The sequence below is a fragment of the Suncus etruscus genome, chromosome 5 (genome assembly GCF_024139225.1).
Source record: "Suncus etruscus isolate mSunEtr1 chromosome 5, mSunEtr1.pri.cur, whole genome shotgun sequence".
Lineage (NCBI taxonomy): Eukaryota > Metazoa > Chordata > Mammalia > Eulipotyphla > Soricidae > Suncus > Suncus etruscus.
In genome coordinates this window covers 78,234,969-78,259,808 of record NC_064852.1, presented here as the reverse complement: position 1 = coordinate 78,259,808, position 24,840 = coordinate 78,234,969, and the positions used below count along the sequence as shown (strand labels likewise).

Here is a 24,840-nt window from a genome sequence, read left to right as displayed (position 1 = left end):
CTGGGAAAGTGAATCTGCATAGGCCAGAATGTCACACAGCTCTGCTGTACAAGTCAAGAATACAAAGTTCTAGGGCTAGAGCAACAGTATAGAAGGTACGGCATTTGCCCTGCATACAGCTAACCCAGGTTTAATCCCTAACATTCCATATGGTTCCCGAGCATCTCCAGGAGTAGTTTCCGAGTGCAGAGCCAGGAGTAAACCCTAAGACTGCCAGGAATAGCCCCAAAACAAAACAATACAAGGTTGTGATGGCTTGTTACCTGGTATATTCTTCAATCATCCGCAAAGGATATACTTTGAAGGGTGAAAGTACAGCCTCCAAAGTTTAAAATCTTCAGATTATGACTCTTAACAGTGCTCAGATGTTGAGCATGATACTGAGGATCAAACTTGGTCTTTCAACAGGCAAAGCATGTGCTCAGCTTGTTGACTTATCTCTGCAGCCTAAAGTTCTTTTTAATTTTAACTAGGTTATGCTTTACCATAGTGTTAGCATTTATACTTTTATTATAAAAAAAAGTTACTGTATTTCTACCACAACCAAAGTCAAGAACCCTTCACAGTTTTTCTACTTTTCTTTTTAGGATGGAAAATTTTCCATTTGTATATACGTCCATAAATAAATTTTCAGTAAATTTTTCTAGTAGTGGAAGGGCTGAAGCAGTAACACAGTGGGTAGGGCATCTGACTTGAACGCAGCCAGGTTCAATCCTTGGCATCCCAGATGGTTCCTCAGCCTGCCAGGAGTGATTTGAGTGCAGAGCTAGGAGTAATCCCTGAGTACCACTGGGTGCGGACTAAAACCAAAACAAAAACCAAAAACGAAAAACTTTCTAGTGGAGAAGGAACAGAAAAATCAGTTTCTGGTCATAAGAAGCTGCTCTACTCAGGACAGAGGCAGGTTCTTCCTCTCCTTTGTTCCCTTGCCCAATGCTTACAGATAGCATTCAGAAAATCTATTCTTTGCAGCACAGGCAGATACCCTACAAAATCATATAATACCTTGCACTCTACCTCTGCTCATATACCACCAATTCCCTGTGCAATAGTCTATTCATTCTTTTCCAAAAGCAAAGCAATTCACTGACTTGAATCTTGTGAGGCTTTTCAGTGCTTTGGACTAGTTCCGACCCAGCCTTTTCACCACATCTAAGAAAGGAATGATGTTCTGCCATGGTGCTGTTGTCTCAAGATGAACAATTTGTTTTTCTTTAATGTAAGCCATTGCATGTGTAAGAATATATCTACGTTATGTCCCCGGTGGGATTAGTGCAAATACAAAGCTCCTGCCACTTGCTGTGCTGTGAATAACCCACCCCTCCCCCGCGTTTCAGTAGTTTCATGTCTTCTTCCAGCATCCATGAGATAGTAACTGGCTAACTTAACAGCTTGCAAGTAGGGTAATATCAGATCTTAGTCCTAATACTCAGGAAGTTAACTACTGTCACAATACTATTAGAAAGTATTTGCATTTTTTTCTCACTTGTTGGCATTAACACTGATAATGAAAAAACTCTGGTGACTAAAATAGCTGATGCCACTAAAATGGGAAAATCTTACATAGAAACAAGTTCTTATAGGGATAAGGTCTCAGTTCGGCGCGCCAGGGGCCTCCAGAGGACCGAGTATCTGCAGGCAGCATGTGGATCCGGGTTCGAACCATGGACTGGAAGGTGACCTACATTGTGTACTCGCTGTCCAGGCTCAACAAGGTTGAACAGCTGAGGTGGAAGGTTCAGTTGTTGTTCAATGTGGTGCCAGGCCTGCAGCGACTCTTCTACCAGGGCAAGCAGATGGAGGACAGTCACTTGCTCTTTGACTACGACATGCGCCTCAATGACATCATCCTACTGCTGTTACTGGGAGCGGGAGGCTGAGCTCTCAGATTCAAACTTGGGCTGCTGCCCGGGCCAGGGCAAGTCGGACAAAGCGTCCAACAGCAGCGAGGTTGACGCCAAGGCCGACCTGGCCTACGAGGAGGCCTGGGATGAGACGCTGGACCCGTACAAGGTGAATGAATACATGCATAGATGTATAGATATGAATAGACATGAATAGATGTATAGACATGAATAGATGCACGGGACACCATCAATGGACGCCTGGTTTGAGGCCCAGGTGGTGTGGGTAACCAAATAGGCCCCGTCTATGGCTGAGCCCTGCAACTCCACAGCCATCCCTGAGGAGGAGGAGGAGGAGGAGAAGGAGGAGAAGGAGGAGGAGGAGGAGGAGGAGGAGGAGGAGGAGGAGGAGGAGGAGGAGGACAAGACAGTCTACCACGTGAAATACGATGACTACCCTAAGAACGGTGTGCTGCAGATGAGCACCTGGGACTTGCATGCCCGCGCCAGGAACATCCTTCCGTGGCAGGAGCTGGAGGCAGGCCAGATGGTCATGCTCAACGACACCCCGACAACCCCAAGGAGCGGGGCTTCTGGTATGACGCCCAGATCCTGTGTAAGCTGGAGACACAGATGCAGCGTGAGCTCTTCGCCAAAGTCCTGAACGGGAGCGGGTTCCTCAACTGACTGTCGTCGGATCATCTTCGTGGATGAAGTGTTCAAGATCGAGCACCTGGAGGACCGGAGGAGGGGAGCCCCATGGTGGAGAACCCCGTGAGACAAAAGAACAGACCATCCTGCAAATAGCGCAAGGACAATCCCAGCAAGTTGTGCCGTGCCTGTGCCTGCCACCTATGCGGGGGCAAGCAGGACCCCGACAAGCAGCTCATGTGCAACGAGTGCGACATGGCCTTCCACCTCTACTGTCTGTGCCCGCCCTTCACCAGCGTCCTGCCTGAGGAGGAGTGATACTGCTTAGAGTGCCGCAATGATGCCACTGAGGTGTGAAATAGGAACTCATAAATTTTATAGTGCAGGTCTGCCTTTCACACTTAAATATTTGTCATGGAGACTTCACTTAGTCCTCAAAGGATAGGACATCGGCTGTCTAACCTCGAACCTTAGATCCCAACATTGGTACTGGCACAGTTTATGGCACCAGCACCAGGAATCAAACTCCCCATGGGGGAGGCCTGAATGCTGCCCTGGCACCAACCTGCTCCAGGGTATTTCAATAAGATACCCTGGCGATAATGGAACAGCAACAACTTGATCTAAGGGCAGGTTGCCCTACCTCACCACCCAATAAAGAGATGGCATCAGAAGACACTCTGTCCTAGGATCTGTGCAAGAACCAAGATCTCTAAGTACACAAGACTGACTACAATAACCGCAACTAAGGAGAATTAGTCCTGGGACCACAAAGAAAGACTATCCTAGGCTTCATCCTACGACCTGTATAAAAACCAAGATCTCTAACTAGAGAAGACTGACTTTGACAATATTAACTGAACAGAACTTTCTATAAAATCATAAAAAGAGACACTGGGGTTGGACAGCCAACATGCCCGGAGCCTATAGTTGGTCTTTTGACAGTATGTGTCATGAGTGGAGACACCCTGTATCTCTTAGGCCAATGGAATTTTGTTTCTAATTTCCTCAACATTTGATGTACCTATGCAAAAAAAGAAAAGAACTTGAATCATTTCAATCTGTCTCATATTTCTAAGTCTTTCTACAAATTGAGAAAAGAAAAAAAGGAGCCAAGCAGTTTCAGGAGCATTGAGAAAAAAAAGAGGTCAGATATAAATACCCATGCCAAAGTCAATGACAATAGAATCATGAGACCCAAACTACAAGCTAAACACAAAATGGACCTGTTATACTGGTAGTCCTGGGGGTTAGGGGTGGAGAAATGGGATGTATGCAGGGAACTATGGTGGAGAGAGGTCAACACTGGTGGTGGGAATAACCCTAATTCACTGTCACTAAATGCCTGAAATACAACGGTGAAAGACTTGTAAAAATAAATAAATAAATAAATAAAAAAATAAAATAGCTGGTGCCAAGGCTATTCGATGCCATATACTCAAAGAAAAAGCCAGATTCATCTAAGAATGTGCTTGATAAGGCAGTAAAAAATGATTAACTATTAAATTCTTATTTTAAAATTAGTATCTTTTTAGTATACTTTGTGACTAGAATGGGAAACACAAGAAACTTCTGTGTCATGCCGAAGCATGATAAAACTGTTGTCTTAAGGGGCAGGAGTGACAGGGCATTTATTTGCCTTGCACATAGCCAACCTGGGATGGACCCAGGATTTATCCCTCACATCCCATGTAATCCCCATAGCTTGCCAGGAGTGATTTCTGACCTCAGTGCCAGGAGTAACCCAAGCACCTCCAGGTGTAGCCCAAAACCAAAAACAAAAAACCAAACAAAAATTGTTGTCTTGAGAAAAATATATGCACAACCACTGAGTGCCACCTCGGGTGGTCTGCTGTGGGTTCCAGGTGGACTCCATTAGGGTTCTCCAGGCTTCCTCCCCTCTCTGCACTAGGGAGGAGGAACAAAGGGAGGGGCCAGGCAGATAGCTGGGGGCCGGGCAGATAGCTGACTTCCGGTGCCTTGATTCTGGAGGCCAGCTCGTCCCAGGTATGGGGTTAGGGGACACCCCATGCCGGATTGCATTCTCCCTAGCTTGGGGGGTCCTGGGAGGCTTTCCCCCTTTCTCTCCCGACACTAAGGGGGGGGACACATGGGGTGGATGGCGGGCTGATGCAGCACTGGTGCAGGTCGGGACATTACGTCATGACATTCACTGGTATTTTTTTTCTCACTGGTCTCCATTTCAAAACTGTGTGGGAGCGCTGTACCATATATATTTAAAATAAAAATGAGAGGACTGACTCTCAGTTTGGGAAGAGACCAGTTCGGGTGGGGGTACCATATATTTTCATAATAAAAATGAGAGAATGGACTTTCAGGCTGGGAAGAGGCCAGTACTCTTTTCCTACTTGTTTACTCTCAGCGGCCTCTTGGCCTTTTCCTTCTTTCATTGTGTAACTGTGGTTGCTACCATACTAGGTTTCTGATTAGTTCCCATGAACGGTGACAATTGAGTCCACTGTCTTAAGTTAGATTGTTTATTTTCTGCACTTATTTTTTCTCCTCTTTGTGAACTGTTCAATAAGGTATTTTGGTGAAAGTGTCCCTCTCTATCTTTCCTTCCCTTTGTTATTTGTTAAATAAGGAAGTTTGTAGAAGTGTCCCTCCATTTAACATTTATATAAGAACCAAGTCAATTGGATTGTTGGACCTGTTCTAGCATCCCCATAGGCACCAATCTCGCTGTGAACTGTTCAATAAGGAATTTTGGTGAAAGAGTCCCTCAGTTTAATGCTTATGTTTGAACCAGGTCACGGGGATTGTTGGACTTGTTCTTGTGGCCCCCTTATGCACTGATAACGCCAGGTGGCATTATTCCTTATTTGCATGGGCACATTAAAATGGAAAATACTATACATACAAATAAGTTCTTATCTAATAGAGATAGGAACACACAAATCTTGTGGTGCAATGGAACCTTACAAACCCTGAACATTGGCATGATGACCTGGCACAGGCCTCAGAGGTTTGGGTATTTTCCAGTCACCCCTGAACCTGGAAGCAATCCTCTACCAGGGAAGATCCTACTGCTGCTCTGACATCGATTTACTCAAAAGAGTCTTCCCTTAACATTGAGAAGATTTAAACAACAATGACCTGCGTACTGGACAGGGCTTTCTGCATTGCCCATTAATTGCAAGTTGAAATTAGATGCCACTCCGTACCATCCTGACTTCAATGCAGGATATACAGATTCCAGGACCTTCGATACAGAAACATGAGATCAACAGAGACTGTGAAAAATATAACTGTACTACAGACAATGACCGGGATTGGACAAACTAGTTTGCCTGGAGCCTAGAAATGGTCTTATGTCAGGAAACTTCAGGGGTAGGGTCTCCTTGTACTTAGGCCAAAGTTTTTCCTTTCCATGACCCCCATACTTTGGTGGGCCATGCAAATGATAATTGCCACACTAACATTGTTTTTACAGTGCTCCTTTGACTCCAAACCTTTAAGAAACCACTAGTAAAAATATCTGGAACTGCAAAAAAAAAAAAAAGGTTTACATTAGTGTTAACATATATGCTTTTAGATGCACTAGCATTCTGAGGGATAAAGGAGGGAGATAAGGGATATATACTTGGGAACAGGGATGAAGGGAGGACAACACTGCTGGTGGAAAGGCCCTCATTTATTGTCACCGTGCACCTTAAATATCACTGTGTAAGATTTGCCGTTGTGTACCTTAAATATCACTGTGTAAGATTTGATGTTATATATTCTAATAAATGTCTGTCATTTAAATATAAAAAATATATGCACAACCAAGTTACAATTTCAACCAACCGTATTTCCAATAGAAATTTATTTTCACTTGAAAAAACAATATGCAAACTATTATTATTTAAACTTTTTTTGGAGTGTGGGGCCATACCTGGCTGTGATGTGGGCTTAGAGATCACTCCTGAGCAGTGCTCTGGACTTCATATGTGGTGCCAGGGACCAAGCCAGAGTTGGCCATATGCAGGGCAAACATCTAAATTAATGTACTATACCTTTCTGCCCCCTATTTAAACTCTCAAAAAGCTAATAAAGCCAGTCGATAGAAAACAACTGATAAAATTTTCTGTCCCTAAAAAATATTTAAGTTTTAAAAGTTAAAAATTCAGAAAATAAATGATACAGTAAGCTTGAAATTGATCCTCAAATAAAAAAAATTTCTGATAAAACTTTGTGATATTAAAAATTATTTTTAGGGGCCGGAGAGATAGCATGGAGGTAAGGTGTTTGCCTTTCATGCAGAAGGTCATCGGTTCGAATCCCGGCATCCCATATGGTCCCCCGTGCCTGCCAGGAGCAATTTCTGAGCATGAAGCCAGGAGTAACCCCTGAGCACTGCCGGGTGTGACCCAACAACAACAACAACAACAACAACAACAACAAAAAAAAGAATTTAAATAGTGTATCATGAAATGCCATTTTTTTTTCTTTCTTTTTTTTGGGGGGGGGGTCATACTGGCAGTGCTCAGGGGACCACATGGGATGCCAGTATTTGAACCACTGTCCTTCTGCATGCAAGGCAAATGCTCTGGCCCAGAAATGTCAATATTTTAAAAACCTATTTAATTCAAGAGCCCAATGATTTCCAAATGACCAATTTAGATGCTATAAAAATCATGCATAGGTATATTCAAAATCTAAGCTATACCAATAGCTTTTTATTTAGCTAAAATGCTCATTAATATGGTTTCAGCTTTCATACTGCATCTAACATTTAATCACAAATTAAATTAAGGTGTATTGTCTATGTATATTATTTCTAAAATGGTTAACAGAATAATATACAAAGAAAATTGAGACAATAGAGATGAGGGCCAGGAGACTCAGCCCATGATAGGAAGCTTGCTGCAAATTGCAGAGCAGTGCAATTAGAGAAGAGAAGGGATCACTATGACAATGATAACCGGAATTGAACACTCTGGACAAAAACTGAGTGTTGAAGGAGGTAGTGCTATGAATGATACCCCTTCAGTAACAATATTAAAAAACAACAGTTTCTGAGAGAGAGAGAGAGAGAGAGAGAGAGAGAGACAGAGAGAGAGAGAGAGAGAGAGAGAGAGACAGAGAGAGAGACAGAGAGAGAGACAGAGACAGAGACAGAGACAGAGAATGAAATGTCTGCCATAGAGGCAGTCAGTGGGGAGGGAGAAAGGGAAACTGGTGAGAAATGTGCTCTGGTGAAGGGTCTTGGACACTGTATGACTGAAAATCATGAGCTTTGTAACTGTATTTCACAGTAATTCAATTAAAGAATTTATTAATATATTAAAGGGAGAATAACAACAAATATAAATAAAATAACAACAAAAAGGTTTCTTCCAAGCTACCCATGTAAGATTAGATATTTTTTCTCATATAATTAAGAGCAAAATACTACAAGAGATTAAATGCAAAAAATTTCATAACACTGAAAGATAAAGAGTTTCAAATCAGATTTTCAAAACTTCTAATATGATATTCAATGGTATAAGAAACTAGATTTGTTTTGGGGAGCTAGTGCTAACCTATTGAGGTTGAAAAATCAACCTTCCACATACTGATTAAGAAAAATCAGGGCTGAATTGATTAAATGTACAAAATCTATTTTGATAGCTTTGGGGAAAAGGTTACTTCTCATTTGCTTCTCCCTATTTCAACAACAACAACAAAAACTTTCAAATGAAGCACCGAATTAAAATTGACCCAGAGGGACTGTAGAAACAGTATAGCAGGTAAGGCACTTGCCTTACATGGAGCAGACCTATGTTAAATCCCTGACATCCTGTATGGTCCCCTGACTACCACCAGGAGTAACCTCTGAATGTCACTGCATGTGGCCCAGAAACAAAACAAAAGAAAAATTAAAAAGGGCCCAGAACAAGAAAGTGTTATTAATTAGTAATTCAGATTTTGGGTTAGGAGAATAGCTAAAAAGATCACATACTTTGCATGCTAATGGCCTAGGTTTGACTCCCATATTTAAAAAAAAAAAAAAGAAGAAAGTTCAGATTTTGGAAATAAAATATCTTCAAAAAGATTTTTATGGGATGCAAATTTGTTGCCAGATTGCACCTGGTTGTGCTCAGAGGCTACTCCTGGCTTTATGTTCAGGCGATCATATGCAGTTCTAGACACTGGATCTGAAAAGCAAGTATCTTAAACCCTGTACTATATATCTGGACAATTTTTATTTCTGAATTAAAGTTCCAGGACTGTAGAACTAACTAACAGAGAAATTATATTACAACTATATAAGAATTCCATCATTTTAAGTAATTAGGATATTATACTGCTTTGGATCTCTAAAACTTTCTTTATCCAACAAAACTAAAACTAAAACCCTCCTTACAGCATACTGATAGACTCTTCATTTGCTGCTTCTTCTTCTTCTTTTTTTTTTTTGTATTCCTGTCAATGACTAGTGAGACCGGAAAATAAAAGAAGTTCAATAAATGCTTCTTGTCTAAGTGATTGACAAGTGAATTTTTAGACATCCGCTTTTTTCAAACATGTCAGAGCTTCTATATTTACTTCCAATTGCCAGGTACAGCACATCTTATTTCCTTAATGCTAGCTCTGATGGCAGCTTCTGTAGCTACATTACTGTTTCACTATTCTAAATCTATAAAAACTTCCCTGTTTTTCAAAGATCTGCTGATCTAATCACAATGATATTTACATCAGAAATTTGCCAACTGTCTAAATGGCAATCTTTCAGTAACAACTGTTTTCTTTGTATTTTTGAAACTTTTGCTAAAAGTATACAACACAGATGAAAATAATAAATTAAAAAAATATATAAATTCAATTAGAAACATATAATCAGAAATAAAGCATTAAGGAGCTGGAGTGATAGTGCAGCGGTGGGGCATTTCCCATGCACATGGCTGGGCTTGATACCTAGCATCCTATATGGCCCCCCAAGCCAGGAGCAGATAGCCAGGAGTAACCCCTGAGCACCACCAAGTGTGACTCAAAAACCAAAAAAAGAAAAAAGAAAGCATAAAATTAAGTTTTGGATAATGTAACACATGATCTCTGCAGAGCTTTAAGTTTTACTTTGTATCTTGGGTTAGAGATTACATTTTGTAATATATAGTTTTGTTATTAAATCAATTCAACTAGATGCAGGCATAATATCTGTTCTTCCAGTGGGCAGGTGGGCAGCTGTATTAGGCACATCAAAGTTTAAAGCTAATGAATGAATGATGAAAATTTAACAGTATCATTACATTTCTAAATGAATTCCATAATATTGCCTATTTTGTTTCTTGTGTCAAAAACACTTGACTTTTAAATAACTTCTAAGAACAAAAAGTGAAATAGAAATGAGGGCAAATAATCTGTGTCTAATACACCCAGGTATTTATCTTAGAAACTAAAATATTCTCAGAAGCAGTGTAATAAAATTCTATGTAAGTAACTACTATCATTACATGTATTACTATGTTTGACAAAAATAACCTATAAATACAGATAAATCTTTGTCAAAAAGTGTATCTAGAGACTGGCACACATCAAGAAGATAAGAACAACATCAGTCTGTCAGAGATGCAGGGAGAAAGTGACTCTCATTCACTGATGGTGAGAATACAGACTGGTCCAGTCTTTTTGAAAACAATATGAACTTTGCTCATAAAACTAGAAATTGAGCTATTTGACCCAGTAATACCACTCCTGGGGGTATACCTTAAGGACCCAAAGACAATGAAGAAAAGGCACCTGCACGCCACTGTTAATTGCAGCACTACTTATAATAGCTGAAATTCGGAAACAACCCAAGTATCTGAGAACAGATGAGTTAACAAACAAAGTATAGTACATTTACACAATAAAATACTATGCAGATGTTAGGAAAAATAAATCATGGAAACCTGCTTATACATAGATTGTATGGAGAGTATTATTCATTGAGCAATTGAGTCAGAGGGAGAGGGAAAGATATAGAATGATCATAGTCATCTGTGGAATATAAAAAAATTAAGAGTATGGCAATAATACCCAAAGACAATAAAAATATTGGGCGGGAAATATAGTTAAGACAAAGGGCCACTATGACAATAAATAGTTGAAAATAATCTCTCTGGACAATTGGGAATTGAAAGGAAATAAAATGATATGCATGATACTTTTTCAGTAGCAGTATTGTAAACCACCATGCCTAAAAGAATGAGAGAGAGATGGGGTGGGGGGGGTATGCTGGGAGTGGGGGTGGAATAATGTTGAGGGTAACTGGAAAACTGGTTGTGGGAAATGAAATGATAATGGGATGGGTATTGAACACTATATGATTGAAACAACCATCAACAACTTTTTAAAAATTATCTCAGTGATTTACTAATAATAAAAAATTAAAAATGTAATGATTTTAAATGATTTAAAATGTATAAAAATATTTTAAATTTCAAAGTTTTTGTATAAAAATGTTAGCAATAACAAGAATTTCTTGATTCTTTAAAGCAATGTTTCCCAACCTTTTCTAACTGTGGCCTCCTCGAAACCTTATATTCTTATTGTATTCTTATTATTATTACTGTCCTAATGATTAACCCTTTCGTCTTATGCTTGGTTCCCCATTTATGTGCACAACCTTAAATATCCTGGGCATCCACTGCGGGGACAGATAGGTCAAATTGAGAAATGTTTTTTTAAAGCAAAGCACTGTTTGGCTATTCTCTTCTGGAAACTGTAGATGTATTTAATTTAAAAATTGTAAAGAGAAGCTATGAACTTCATTTTCTGATATCAGAATTTAGGGAGCTGAACTAATAAATTTGTCATATTTCTTTACCACTCATCAGATTTTATCAAAATAAATTCTAACCCCTCCATATTTGGTTCCTTTTCTATATACTACAATGGCCTGTGGCATTACCCCTCCCCCCTTTGGAGCTCTAACTCCCTAGATTCTAATGACTAGCATAAAGTGGAAGTAGAATCCGAGTGATAAAAAGCATTGTTATTTTCTCCTTGCTTGCTTTCTAAGATTTCTTTTACTGTTTTTCAAAAAGTTAGCTGACAGGCTTTAAGAAGAGGGCTCTGGGCAGTTTTCAGTTAATAGTCATGTAAGTGAGCCATCATGGAAATGTATTTTCCAACTCCAAAGACTTCAGAAAACTTAAGTTCTTGTCCACATCATGAGTATAATGTAAGAGATTCTGAACTAGACTAGCCACATCATTATTTAATTTCTGACACACAGAAATTGGAAGAATAATTTTTAAGAGGTTAAATTCTGATGTCAATTTTTATGATGTTATAATATGATTTTCCTTTATGAAATTATTTAATTATTGAAAAAGACTGCAAACCTCTGTGGTAAAGAAGAGTTTAAACTCAGGTTTTTTTTTTCATTAAATGAAGTATTTCTCTAACAGGGGTCCTCAAACTTTTTAAACAGGGGGCCAGTTCACTGTCCTTCAAACTGTTGGAGGGCCAGATTATAGTAAAAACAAAAATTATGAACAAATTTCTATGCACACTGCATATATCTTACTTAGAAGTGAAGAAACAAAATGGGAATAAATACAATATGTAGCCCGCGGGCCGTAGTTTGAAGACCCCTGCCTAATATAGTAAAACTATAGGCACACATGATTATCCAGTGATATACAGACTGTTTTCTTTTTCTTTTGTGGGTGGGTTGCTGGGTATCACATGTAAGAAGGCATGCACTCTACCCACTGTATTAAAGTTCTAGCCCAAGACTGTTTTCTTAACTTCTCATGTGGTGCCAGGGATTGCATTTGAACCAGTCAGGTGCAAGACAAGCACTATAATTAAATTTTTATTAAAAAAGTTAAATATGACTCCAATGGAAACATCCCATAACACTATGTTTTAATGCCTTTATCTTACTATATTTAAAATAACCTCTCAGCTTTTCAGTCCACAGGCGTTCTTGGATACAAAGGGCGGACAAACTAAGATGGCAGCTCGAGATACCACACGAGATACCATACCTAGCTTGCACTACGAGAGGGGCTTGGAGAAAACTCTTTAACATACACTTTATCTCTAAGTTATACCTTCTTTTAGGAATTGAAGCACGTGACCAGTCAGACCACTGAAGCAGTAACTGCGACGTACAGACATAAACTACAGGCTCTACTCATCGAACACATTCAACCAAACTAGCATTCCCTTGCTATTTTCTCCTCTCCTCTCACTACCTTCTTTATTTTTTTCTTTTCTATTCTTCTCTTTACTTTTTTCCTTTTCTCTTCTCCCTTTCTTTCTAATGTATTTTCTCTTTTCTCCCTTCCTACCCCTTCCATATACTTTCCCCTTTCCCCCCTTTGGAAATCCAACTATCCCCTCACCCCTCAATCCCATCCAGACCTCCTACCGTATTAAAAAACTCTTCACTCTCAGTCCTTAATTTATTAGGCAACAAAATTGACCTCCTACCCCAACGAACCAGTACCCAGCACCCAAGCGAAGGGACACCCACTCAAATCCACATCTCGTCTCCTGCAAGAAAAGGCAGCCAACTCCCCTGCGGACTCATACTGCGCGGCCCTCCCTACCAACTCCCCCTAACGTGAACTATTACTTGAAACCGGACTTAGTCCCAAAAGTATCCCCAATGCAAGAACTCTTCCAAGACCTCCCTGCTGCAAATCTTTTGCCAATCTGAAGAAGGTCAGGGGGTGTGATGGAAAGGTGCCTGGGAACCCACACACCACAAGAAAAACCCAAAAGACAATGGGAAAACCTGTACCTCCAACATAAGCATAAGACCTGTATTACACCACCTCTTTACCTGATTTTCCCAAATGTAAGGTAGTCTTTTGCACCACTTTGGTCCTTTAAATACTTCGTTAACTCATTTTTTATTTTTTTAAATGTCTGTTCTACATATACATATGTGGGCACATACATTTTTATTCCTATTTTCTTATTATTTTTTTCGGGTATGTGACCTGTTTCTGTTTTCCCCTCTGACCACCCCCAAATGCACCGACAATATAATGTAGCACCATTTCTCCCTGCAAAGGCACACTAAAAAAAAGGGGGAAATCTTACATATAAAAAAGAGCTCTTATCTACTAGAGATAGGAACTCATAGTTGTTTACAATACAGGGATATCTCCTACTTTGAAAATATGTCATGTGGAATCAACTTAGACCTCAGGTGATTAGATACCATCCGTCCAGCCTTGAACCCTGGGTCCCAGACATAGAAACGGCACAGTTCTTCACAACACCTGCAGGAAACAAATCCTATCCGAGACAGCCTTAATACTGCTGGGTCACCAACAAGGGCCAGCTCTAATATGATATCCTGACAACGAGGAAAATGGGAACAACTTGACCTAAGAGCAGGTTATCCTACCTTACCAGCTAATGATAAGACAAAATCAGAAGACTCGTAACCCTTTAGTAGGTCCAAAAGCCAAGATCGCGAGTTACAGATGACTGGCTGCTAGAACCATGACCAGACTGTATATATCTTGGGACCAATAAAAAAGTCCTAGTCTAGGGTTTGAACTACAACCTGCACAATAACCATGATACCCAGTTCCAAAGGTCTGGCAGAGACAATGGTAATGGAATGGGGCTTCTGGAAACACAAAGAAAGACGCTATACTAGGTGCCATCCTAGGTTCAGTGCAAAGACCAAGACCACCATCCACAGAAGATGGATTAAAATGACACTGAGGGAACAGAACTTCTAGAACCACAAAGACTGACTTCATCATAAGACTCACCCCTGGACCTGTGCAGATACCAAGATCTCTAGATACAGAGGTCTGATTGTATCACCCAGGACGGACCAGAAGTCTTCAAAACACCACAAAAGCACCACCGGGAGAGTAAATGACCGTGAACAGAGTCTATAGTTAATCCCATGACAATATATTCCAAGAACGGAGAAACCCCATATCTCTTAGGCCAAGTGAATTCCTTTTCGAATGACCCCAATATTTACTGTGCCAGGGCAGGAGGGAAAAAAAAAAAGCAAAAAGCACAAAACATTGTTTATTTTATATATATTATTTTTTAATCTTCATTTATTTTTATTTACCTATCTATTTTTGGTCGATTTCTTTGTTCGGGTGTGGTTATTGTAGTTGTTGTCCCTAGTTATACTTATTTTTTTTCTCTTCTTTTCATTTCTTTCTTTTTGTGCTATGCCATGTTTCTTATCTCAAGACCATGGCGGTTTTTTATTTTTATTTTTATTTATTTACTTATTTTTTTTTGTGGTGCTTATTGTTAATGTCGGAGGCCTCACTGGATATTTGACACTCCTTTTTGTACTGGTGGAGTGTTTCACCTTTTTCTCCTTTGTCTCTCAAATCGATAATGAGAGCCTCTAGAAGGATTCCACCCATTTTTGGCATATTAAACTTTTACCCCAGTTTATTACTTTTCTCTTCTTCAAACAAAACCACGTAACGTGAACTAGCTAGCCCTGCCTCACAGTTAGAGGGGAAAATAAGGGAGGCAACAAGACCAAACAGGTGCAAGACTACTAAGTAGTAGGCTAGGTACAGAGGGGACCACATATTCTGGCAGCCCTGGGGGTGAGGGAAGAGGATATGGGTGGTAGGACAAAAAAACGAAGGTGTAGAGAGGACAAATTGGTGATGGGAATCCCCCCTGATTTTATGTAAATATGTACCTAAAATATTGTCAACAATATGTAAACCACTATGATCAAAATAAAAATTATATTAAAAAAGGTAAATAATGATATACTGATATTGTTGACAAAGAAAATAGATCATACTTAAAGATTAATTGATGCTAGCAGTTTATAGTGGTTTAATGATTTTATAATGCAGTATAACAAATCCAAACATAAAACTGAATTCCTAAATTAAAATTATTATTTTCAATTTCTTCTTTGCAAATTAAACCTAAACATATCTTGGGCAATGGTTTCTCATGTTGATTAGCATTTTTGAATAAAAATAAAGAGTAATTTTGAATGAAAATACAGGAACTAGGAAAAACTAAAGATAACTTCTCAATCTAGCATTTTTATTTATAGAAAGTATCAAAATTGTTTTTTAACTTGATTTTAAAAATTACTGAATTTAAGATGTTCTTAGTTATGTGATCAGAAACTGAACAGTCTTGAAAGAATACAAAAACTTACATATTCACTACCACCCTTACTTAGCAAGTATTAATATTTTGCCTTAGTTGCTTCAGCTCTTTTCTTTAAAGTTACAGAAGTCTCCCTTTATGTTCCCACAATCACAATGATTCTCTCCTCAGTTGTAAAAGTGACTATTTTGTTTCGTTTTGGGCCACACCAGACAGCACTCAGGGATTACTCCTGGCTCTGTGTTCAGGAAATGCTCCTGGCAAGCTCGGGGGGACTATCTGGAATGCTGGGGATCGAACCCAGACTGTCCTGGGTTGGCTGTGTGCAAGGCAAATATGCTCTACCCCTAGAAGTGACCATTTTGTAAAGAAGTTTATCTTTCCTGTCCATATTTTTATTCTTTTATCACACATCTGTGTTTTTATTTTTAGGGGGTTTTTGGGCCATACTTGGAAATGCTTAAAGACTCATTCTGGCTTTGACCCTTGTCAGTACTCAGGGATCATATGCAGTGCTAGGGATTAAATCAGAATTTTGTAGGGTGGGAAGCAAGTGCTTTAGTTCCTGTATGAATTCTTAGGTCCTATACTTTCATTTTATAAACAATGTCATTTACACACACACACACACACACACACACACCTTTTTTTTAATCTTTTGACCACAAACAGTGATGTTCATGACTTATTCATGGTAGGCTTGGGGGACCATATGGGGTGCCAAGGATTAAACCTGGGTCTGTTGTAGGCAAGACAAGTGCCCTCCCCACTGTGCTATCACTCAGCTCCCTATAATTTTTTTTAGTGTGGTGGATATCTATATATCTACATCTACACCTACACCCACACCTACCTACCTACCTACCTCCCTACCTCCCTATCTACCTACTTACCTATACCCACTTGTGCTCAGGGGACAAAACATATAGTACTAGGGATCAAACTGGGGTTAGCCACATACAAGTTAAAGCCTTAAACATGTCTGTACTATTTTTCTGACCCCATATTTTTGTCTAAATACTTATATTTTTAACATTCTGGGGTTTTTTTTTTGTTTGCTTGGGTTTTTTTTTTTAAGCCACACCCAGTGACACTCAGAGGTTACTCCTTGCTATGCGCTCAGAATTGCTCCCAGGTCCATACTGGGTCAGCCGCGTGCAAGGCAAACACCCTACCACAGTTCTATCTCTCTGGACCCCACTCTAGCATTCTTAAATTTTCATTACTCAAAACAATTTTTGAAACATATATATATATATATATATATATATATATATATATATATATACACACACACACATACATACATAATATACAGGTTTAAAATTTCAAAATGATTCAGTGTAAAGATGTTCAGGTCATTTTAAAACAACACAACATGAATAAACATTTTTTTTGTTTTGTTTTGTTTTTTGTTTTTGGGGCCACACCCATTTGATGCTCAGGGATTACTCCTGGCTAAGCGCTCAGAAATTGCCCCTGGCTTGGGGGACCATATGGGATGCTGGGGGGTTGAACCGTGGTCCTTCCTTGGCTAGTGCTTGAAAGGCAGACATCTTGCAAGGCAGACATCTTACCTCTAACGCCACCTTGCTGGCCCCAGCACAAATAAACTTGCACGTGATTCCTTTCAGATAAGACCACCCTTTCCCCCATGCCTGGTTAATTTGGCAAGACTTTGTTTCTTTTCTCAAAAAATAAGTACAAGCAATTAAAGAACTAGAATGTTATAATCTTTTTTTTGGGGGGAGGGGTGCACTCAGCAGTGCTCAGGGGTTTACACCTGGCTCAGCATTCAGAAGTTACTTTAATGTTAGTAATCTAATGCAGAATCAACTTACCCTATCTATCTATTAGGAAGCATGCTTTTATTTTACTTGGAAATAGTGTATCTAGGAAAAGGTAATCCATTTATATAAATAGAACTTTATAGAATTCCACCTTAGAAAAATGAAACGAGGAAGGTGTATTATCTATCAACAATTGAACATTATATTTGCAAAAGCTGAACTGTTGAAAAGAATCTTGTCCACTTTCTTCCCATCTCTTGCCCACCCAAATTGTGGTACAAATGACAAAATAATTCAGAAAACCTGTGGAACTGATTTCAACTCTTATTTTTTTATGGAATTAATTGGAGTACAGTTTACCTTTGATTCTTTGTCTCTTGGCATTCCTGATTTCATTTTCTCACTTGGCTGATCAAAAGTCAAATTGTTCTTCCTTGCTTCCGTGTTTTCAAGTACAGGAACATAGACATGACTGTTATCTACAAGAAAAAAATCACCATGGAATCAGTAAGAATTATTTGTTTTTAGTACTACTGTAAAAATAGTGAAAAATATACAAAAACACATCCTAATCTGAAGGCCAGGAATATAGCTCAATGGATTTGATTGTATGATCTGCATGCAGGAGACCCAGTTTTGATCCCAAATCCCTAGGCCTCCCAAATACACAAAGAGCAACTCCTGCATACTAAGTTTGTATTAGTAACCCATCCCCAGCACTGTCTGGTGTAGAGCCTAAAAATCAACCAATCAGCTAACCAACAAAACATCCTAAATTTAAAAATGTAGGTACCATGAAATTACAAAGTTATTCATGATTGGGTTTCAGGCACACAATGTTTTAATATTAATTAATTCCTTTACCAGTGTATACTTCCCTTCACTCTCATTTGCCTCTCACTTAATCACCCTACTCCTATGAGAGGCATTTTTTTTTTTTGGTGCCACATTCACTGGTGTGCCTAGCACCCAGGAGTTTATTTCTGGCTCTGCACTCAGAAATTACTCCTGGTGGGGATTGCGGGAGCTCATGGGATGACAGGGATTATAACTAGATGAGCTGAATGCAAAGCAAGCACCCTATACCCTGTACTCTTTCCAGTCCCACCTTTATATAAATATATATATAATTATATATATACACACATATACATATAAAAGGTTTTAAATTATGGTTTACAGTACTGCTGCTGATGGAGCTTCATACAAGACACTTTACCAATTTTACCAATTTACTCCTCCTCTGGGCTGAATGCTTCACTCCACAATAGGGGTTGTGGATGTTGCCCTCCCTGTCCTATTCTCCATTTAAGGGGGCACTCAAGTGGCTTGTTTTCTACTGAATACCAGTTTTCACGCTCTTTGTTTCCACTGTCTTTGGATATTCATTATTTTACTACTTAAAAACACCCTCATTTTAAAGAGTAGAAATTTCAAAGTATGAATTTAAAAAAATCTCAGGGGACGGAGAGATAACATGGAGGTAAGGCGTTTGTCTTGCATGCAGAAGGACAGTGGTTCGAATCCCGGTATCCCATACGGTCCTCTGAGCCTGCCAGGAGCGATTTCTGAGCATAGAGCCAAGAGTAATCCCTGAGTACTGCCAGGTGTGACCCAAAACCAAATAAAACAAAACAAACAAACAAACGAAAAACTCCTCAAGATAACCACTTATTTTGACTCTTTAGAGATGCCCAGATTTTCCTCATTGCTAAATTTTCTTCCTTACTGAAAATACAAATCTAGTAAATTAGAAATATGCTATTTGCAGCTTTTTTATCAGCAATAGTATTTAAACTTTACAAAAGTCATACTTTTAGATAAGTATTTTTCTTTCTTTAAAATAAATAATTTTTTTTTGGAGCCAGAGAGATAGTACAGAGGCTGAGAAACTTCTTGTGTGTAGCCAACTCTAGTTAATCTCTGGTACCATATACAGTTTCCAAGCACATCCAGAAGAACATCGGTAGGGTGTTGTCTTGCACACAGTTGACCCAGGACCTAGGGTGGTTCAAATCCAGGCATCGCATATGGTCCCCTAAGCCTGCCAGAAGCGATTTTTGAGCGTAGAGCCAGGAGTAGCCCAAGTACCTCAGAGTGCTACTCAACCCCCCTACCCCCCACCCCAAAAATGAAATCACCGGCTTGGGGGCAGAGTTATAGCACAATGGATAAAGCGTTAGCCTTGCATGCCGCTGATCTGGGACTAACCCAGGTTTGATCGCTGGCATCCCATATGGTCCTGTCCACCCTCCTACCTCCCCACCTACCAGGAGCTATTTCTGAGTGTAGAACCAGGAGTAACCCCTGAGTGCTGCCAGGTGTGGCCTACAAAAAAAAAACAAACAAATCAGGGGCCAGGCCAGAGAGATAGCACAGTGGGAGGGTGTTTGCCTTGCATGGGCCAGCCCAGTTGGGACCTGGTTCGATTCCCAGCATCCCATATGGTCCCCCAGGCTGCCAGGGGTGATTTCTGAGTGCGGAGCCAGGAGTGACCCCTGATCACTGCTGGGTATGGCCCAAAAATCAATCAATCAATAAAAATAAAGTTAAAAAAAAATCAGAGGCTTGATCCCTGGTACCACCTGGTTTCCTGAGAGCTGGCAGGAGTAATTCCTGAGCACAGAGCTGATAGCAATCTGAGCACTGTAGGTTATGGCCTAAAACATAACAAAAACCAAATGAATAAAAAATAGAGGTACTCACAATTTGGGAATTTGGCCTCACACCCAGTTGGGTAGTATGTGGAGAACCATGTGGTAGTTGGTTTTTTGTTGTTGTTGTTTTTGGATCACACCTGGCAATGCTCAGGGTTACTCCTGGCTCTACACTCAGAAATTGCTCCTGGCAGGCTCGGGGGACCACATGGGATGCCGGGATTCAAACCACCGTCCTTCTGCACGCAAGGCAAATGCCATGCTATGTCTCCGGCCCCACCATGTGGTACTTGGAATTGAAACAGAGTCAGCTGAATGGAAGGCAAGACCTTACCTCCGGTACTATCTGGTTCAAAATACTCACACTCTCTTTGGTCAAATTATTCCTGTTAACATCTGGTTTATATTTACCAGGGTTTTTTTCCTATTACAAATATAAATTCACACAAGAATATTTCTTTTGCACAAATGTATTTATTTTCATATTCTATTTTGTTCATTTTGCGAATGTTTCAGGTCATTAAATAAAATCTATTATTATCAATTTTCTTGGATACTAAGTTTTTTATTATATGATTACTATAATTTAACTATTTTTCCAATTTTTCCATTGAAAAAATGAAACATATCTTGGAGTACATATGAAATATAATTTATGTTATATTTGGGAGGGGGTAGGGCCATACCAGGCAGTACCCAGGGGCTACATCTGGTTCTGTTCATAGGTCACCTGTGGTGTTACTAATGACTGATTAAACCAGGGGGTCGTTAAGTGCTTTATTCCCTTGTACTATCTCTCTGGCCTCTGTGTATATTCTTTTTTTTGGTTTTTGGGCCACACTAGGAGGTGCTCAGTGGTTACTCTTCGCTATCTGCTCAGAAATAGCTCCTGGCAGGCACGGGGGACCATATGGAACGTTGGGATTCGAACCAACCACCTTAGATCCTGAATCAGCTGCTTGCAAGGCAAACACCGCTGTGCTATCTCTCCGGCCTCCTCTGTGTATATTCTTAAGATATTCATTTTCCACTTAGAAGCCAAACAATTTTGTTTCTGTTGGGGGTATGCATTACACCTAGCAATGCTCAACTCACTGCTTAATCTTTGCATAAGGATCATTACTAGCAAGACTTATAGTATTGGAGCTTTGAACCAGGGTCAGTTGTGTGCAAGTCGAACATGTTATTCTATTATATAGTCTCTATATTATACTAATTACATAGTATTATATTATAGATTCTTATATATCTATATTATATCTCTAGGTCAGAAGCCAGAATTTTAATTTGGGGGGGGGGTCTTAGAGGTCACAACTGGCAGTGCTCAGGGGACTATAAGCAGTGCTGAGGTTTGAACCAAGGTGTCTGAAGTGGTAGCATGCAAGACAAATGGTCTTATTTCCTGTATTCTCTCTGGCCCTCAGAAATTTGTTTTATTTTGTTTTGTTTTCTGGCCACATCCAATGGTTACTTCTTGGCTCTGTGTTAAGAAATCACTCCTGGTGGAGTTGGGGGACTATATGGGATGCTGGGGATAATCTTAGTCTGACCCTAATAGAAATATTTAAAAATAATTAGTTGCTTATATATATGAGGAAGTTTTTTTTTTTATCAATTGAGAGTCATACCACATATTATATGTCAATGCCCACTTTCCTATATCCTGCAAGTATTCATTTCTAAAAGATAATACAATGTACAACTATATCATAAATATCAGAATTCTTGAGAAACCATGGAGAAATATAACACAAAACTTAATTCCATTTTTCTTCTTATAGGGTTTAAGAAATAATAAAAAGTTAACAAGTACATACCTTGATTGAAATTCATAAGAAGTAACTGTGATTTTAGCTTGTCAATAATAGTTTGTTGATATGACAGCTGTTCCTGTTGCTCACGTATTTTCTGTTCATAGGTCTCAGTCTGCTGACATTAAAACTACATTAACCTGGTATTTTCCAACAGATTATATATATAAGTATCCATACAGTTACTGTCCACTAGTTGTAATATTAGACACAATTCCCTATACTGTCCATATCATTATAGCATGAAGTGACAAAACAATAAATTTTTAAAGCATTAAAAATTTTAATAAAAATGTTAGTTAAGAGTTCATTTTTTGTCTTTTGATTAGATAAAATCTTTAATAATAATTAAAAAGGTATAAATGGTAAAATTTATAGTATGTTAAAATTATTCTGTAAAAAACACCCATTACATTGAAAAGTTTAAGAGTTGCTATCTTAAAAAAATGCTTAGAATTTTTTAAGGTATAAAATCAAGATTTTTGTAACTAAGACAAAATCAAATGGATAAGTAAAATTTATAAAATTGTAATGATCAGGGGGTGGTGTGATAGAACAGACAGAGCACCTGAGTTCAATCCCCAGCATCCATATGGTGCTCCAAGCACTGCAAGGAGTAATCCCTGAGCACTGCTGGGCATGCCCACACATCCAAGTTATAATGATTCAAACTTTGAACAAGATGAAGAGTTTTGGGGGTGGGGGTGAGGCTCTGTGTATACATGACATCAGGGGTGGCCCTGATGAGTTTGGGGAACCATTTGATGGCAAGGACCAGGAAGCAGATAAAATAAGTTCCTTAACCCTGTATCTTTATAGACTGACAAGATTAAGTTTTAAAAGTCAAGAAAATAAATACCATGGATAAGGTACAGTAAAATAGTAAAGGTATACTATTTAAGGTATCTCTAGAGGATATACTATAGTATAGAGGTATAGTAGTATAGAGCTATATTATTTTAAATAGTAAAATATATACTAGTAAATAGTAAAATATATACTATTTAAAATAGTATCCCTTAGAGATACCTTAAATAGTATAATTTCTCTTCTATTTTTAATTTATTTTTTGCTAATTTATTAATTTTTTATTTGCTAATTTATTGCAATCAAGCAATAAGAGAAGATATAGGTTGGCGTAGAGAATACAAGTATTGAATACTTTCAGTAAAATTTGAAAATATTTTACTTCAGTGACCAAACTAATATACATCTTTAAAATGCTATAACCTAAAAAAGAGAATTAACAATATTTAATCAACAGTGAAACAAATTCATAATTGTAAATTCCTTTAATCTAAATGGAGTCTTAGTGATCTTGGAGTGTCCTTCAGTAGATAATAAATAATTGAATCTTAATTCTTTATTTTTTTTAGGGGTGGGGGTAACACAAAATATTGTAAGGAATGGAAACCCAGCTTCCTGCATGCAATGTATATGCTCAGTTTACTGAGCTCTCTAGCCCTTAAATTTATTCTTAACTAAGGTTTAAAATTAGTGGTGTTATTATTTCTGGAAATCACTAAACCTAAAGTTCATTATAAATTACACAGCTGTTCATAAATTCTGAAAATAAATTAGCTTAAGATACTGAAAAATAACATATCTTCCAAAACGAGGATGAAGTTTTTTAAGCAATACATTTCAAACACAAAAAACTGACAGAGCTGATATGTAACCCATGAGCTGTCTTTGCATGCTGTCTGAAAACAGTCATAGAAGTCAGTATTCCTATAGAACTCTGCAAAGTAACTTTTAAGTAGAAAGAATTCAGAGTATGCTGATTAAAAAAAGAGTAAGTTCAGGTTTCAAAAATCCTAAATTTTATTATTATAAACAGTCTTGTATGTTTCTCAGGATTATATGTTCTATTAATAGAACTGAATCTTAATTATCAGTCTAGTCTAGGGTCATGTTTCCCAAGAAAAGACTTCTCATTCCTACATCAACTTACAACTAAACTCCCAGAAAGTTTAGAAAGGTTGACTGAAAAGGATTCAACTGTCTATAGCAAATTCTGTAGAAACTTAAATTTACCTGAGCTACAAAAACTAACAGGAATGAAGAAATTTGTTGATGTTTAGATTCCTCTCTATCTACTTCTGTGTACATGGTTTTATTTTATAACTTTACGAAAGAACTCAAAGCTCTCAATAAACACTTGATTATATATCTGATAACATAATAGTACTATCCAGGTATTAAGCAAGCAATAAAAAAAAATCCTACAACAGGGGCTAGAGCAATAACACAGAGATAGGGCATTTGCCTTGCATGCAGCTCACCCAGGACGGACCTGGGTTCGATCCCTGGCATCCCATATGGTTTCCCAAGCAAGGAGCAATTTCTGAGTACAAAGCCAGGAATAAACCCCTGAGCGCCACCAGGTGTGCCCCCCCCCTCCAAAAAAAAAAACCAAAAAAGAATTATACAACTTTATTTAGTCTCCTTCAACTATATATTTTTACCTTCACCTTAATGAAAAACAAGCAAATAAACAACCTGTTTTCTTCTGAAATCAACTTAAAGGCTCAACTGGTAGTATCTTATTTAAAAACATGTTAGCTCAATGTCAATGAGTGAGGGAAGTAGAAAGCCTGTCTCAAATATGGGGTTGGGGTGGGGGGGGGAGGGAGAGAGGAGGAAGATGGGGGCAATGGTGATGGGAATGTTGCACTGGTGAAGGGGGGTGTTCTTTTTATGACTGAAACCAAATTACAATATGTTTGTAATCACGGTGTTTAAATAAAAATACTATTAAAAAAACAAAGATGTTAGCCCATATATATATATATATTTTAATAAATGAATAATACTCAGATACTAGTTTAAAAAATGAGCAGATCAGAAACTATTTAACATTTCTACCACTTTATTAAGTAGACTTTATAAGGTTAAATACTTTTGTAAGTTCAAGAAAATTCTGTAATATATGAAAAACATAGCAGGGGAAATAGAATAGCAGTAGTACATGCTCTCTTACTACTCTTCTACAAGTTTAACATTATAGCAATTATAGTAT

General features: G+C 38.5%; 1 protein-coding gene across 2 annotated transcripts in view; it reads right to left on the bottom strand.

Moving 5' to 3' along the window:
• The window catches only part of TANK (TRAF family member associated NFKB activator), a 78,643-nt gene that overhangs the window by 22,042 nt on the left and 31,761 nt on the right, over positions 1 to 24,840 (bottom strand). The window contains exons 3-4 of one of the 2 annotated variants that reach the window (XM_049773350.1): positions 21,825 to 21,936; positions 17,711 to 17,829 (exon numbers count right to left, since the gene is read on the bottom strand). In XM_049773350.1, coding sequence (XP_049629307.1) covers positions 17,711 to 17,829; positions 21,825 to 21,936 — 231 coding nt within the window. The remainder of the gene's footprint in view (positions 1 to 17,710; positions 17,830 to 21,824; positions 21,937 to 24,840) is intronic. The other variant, XM_049773351.1, reaches the window with a different exon arrangement.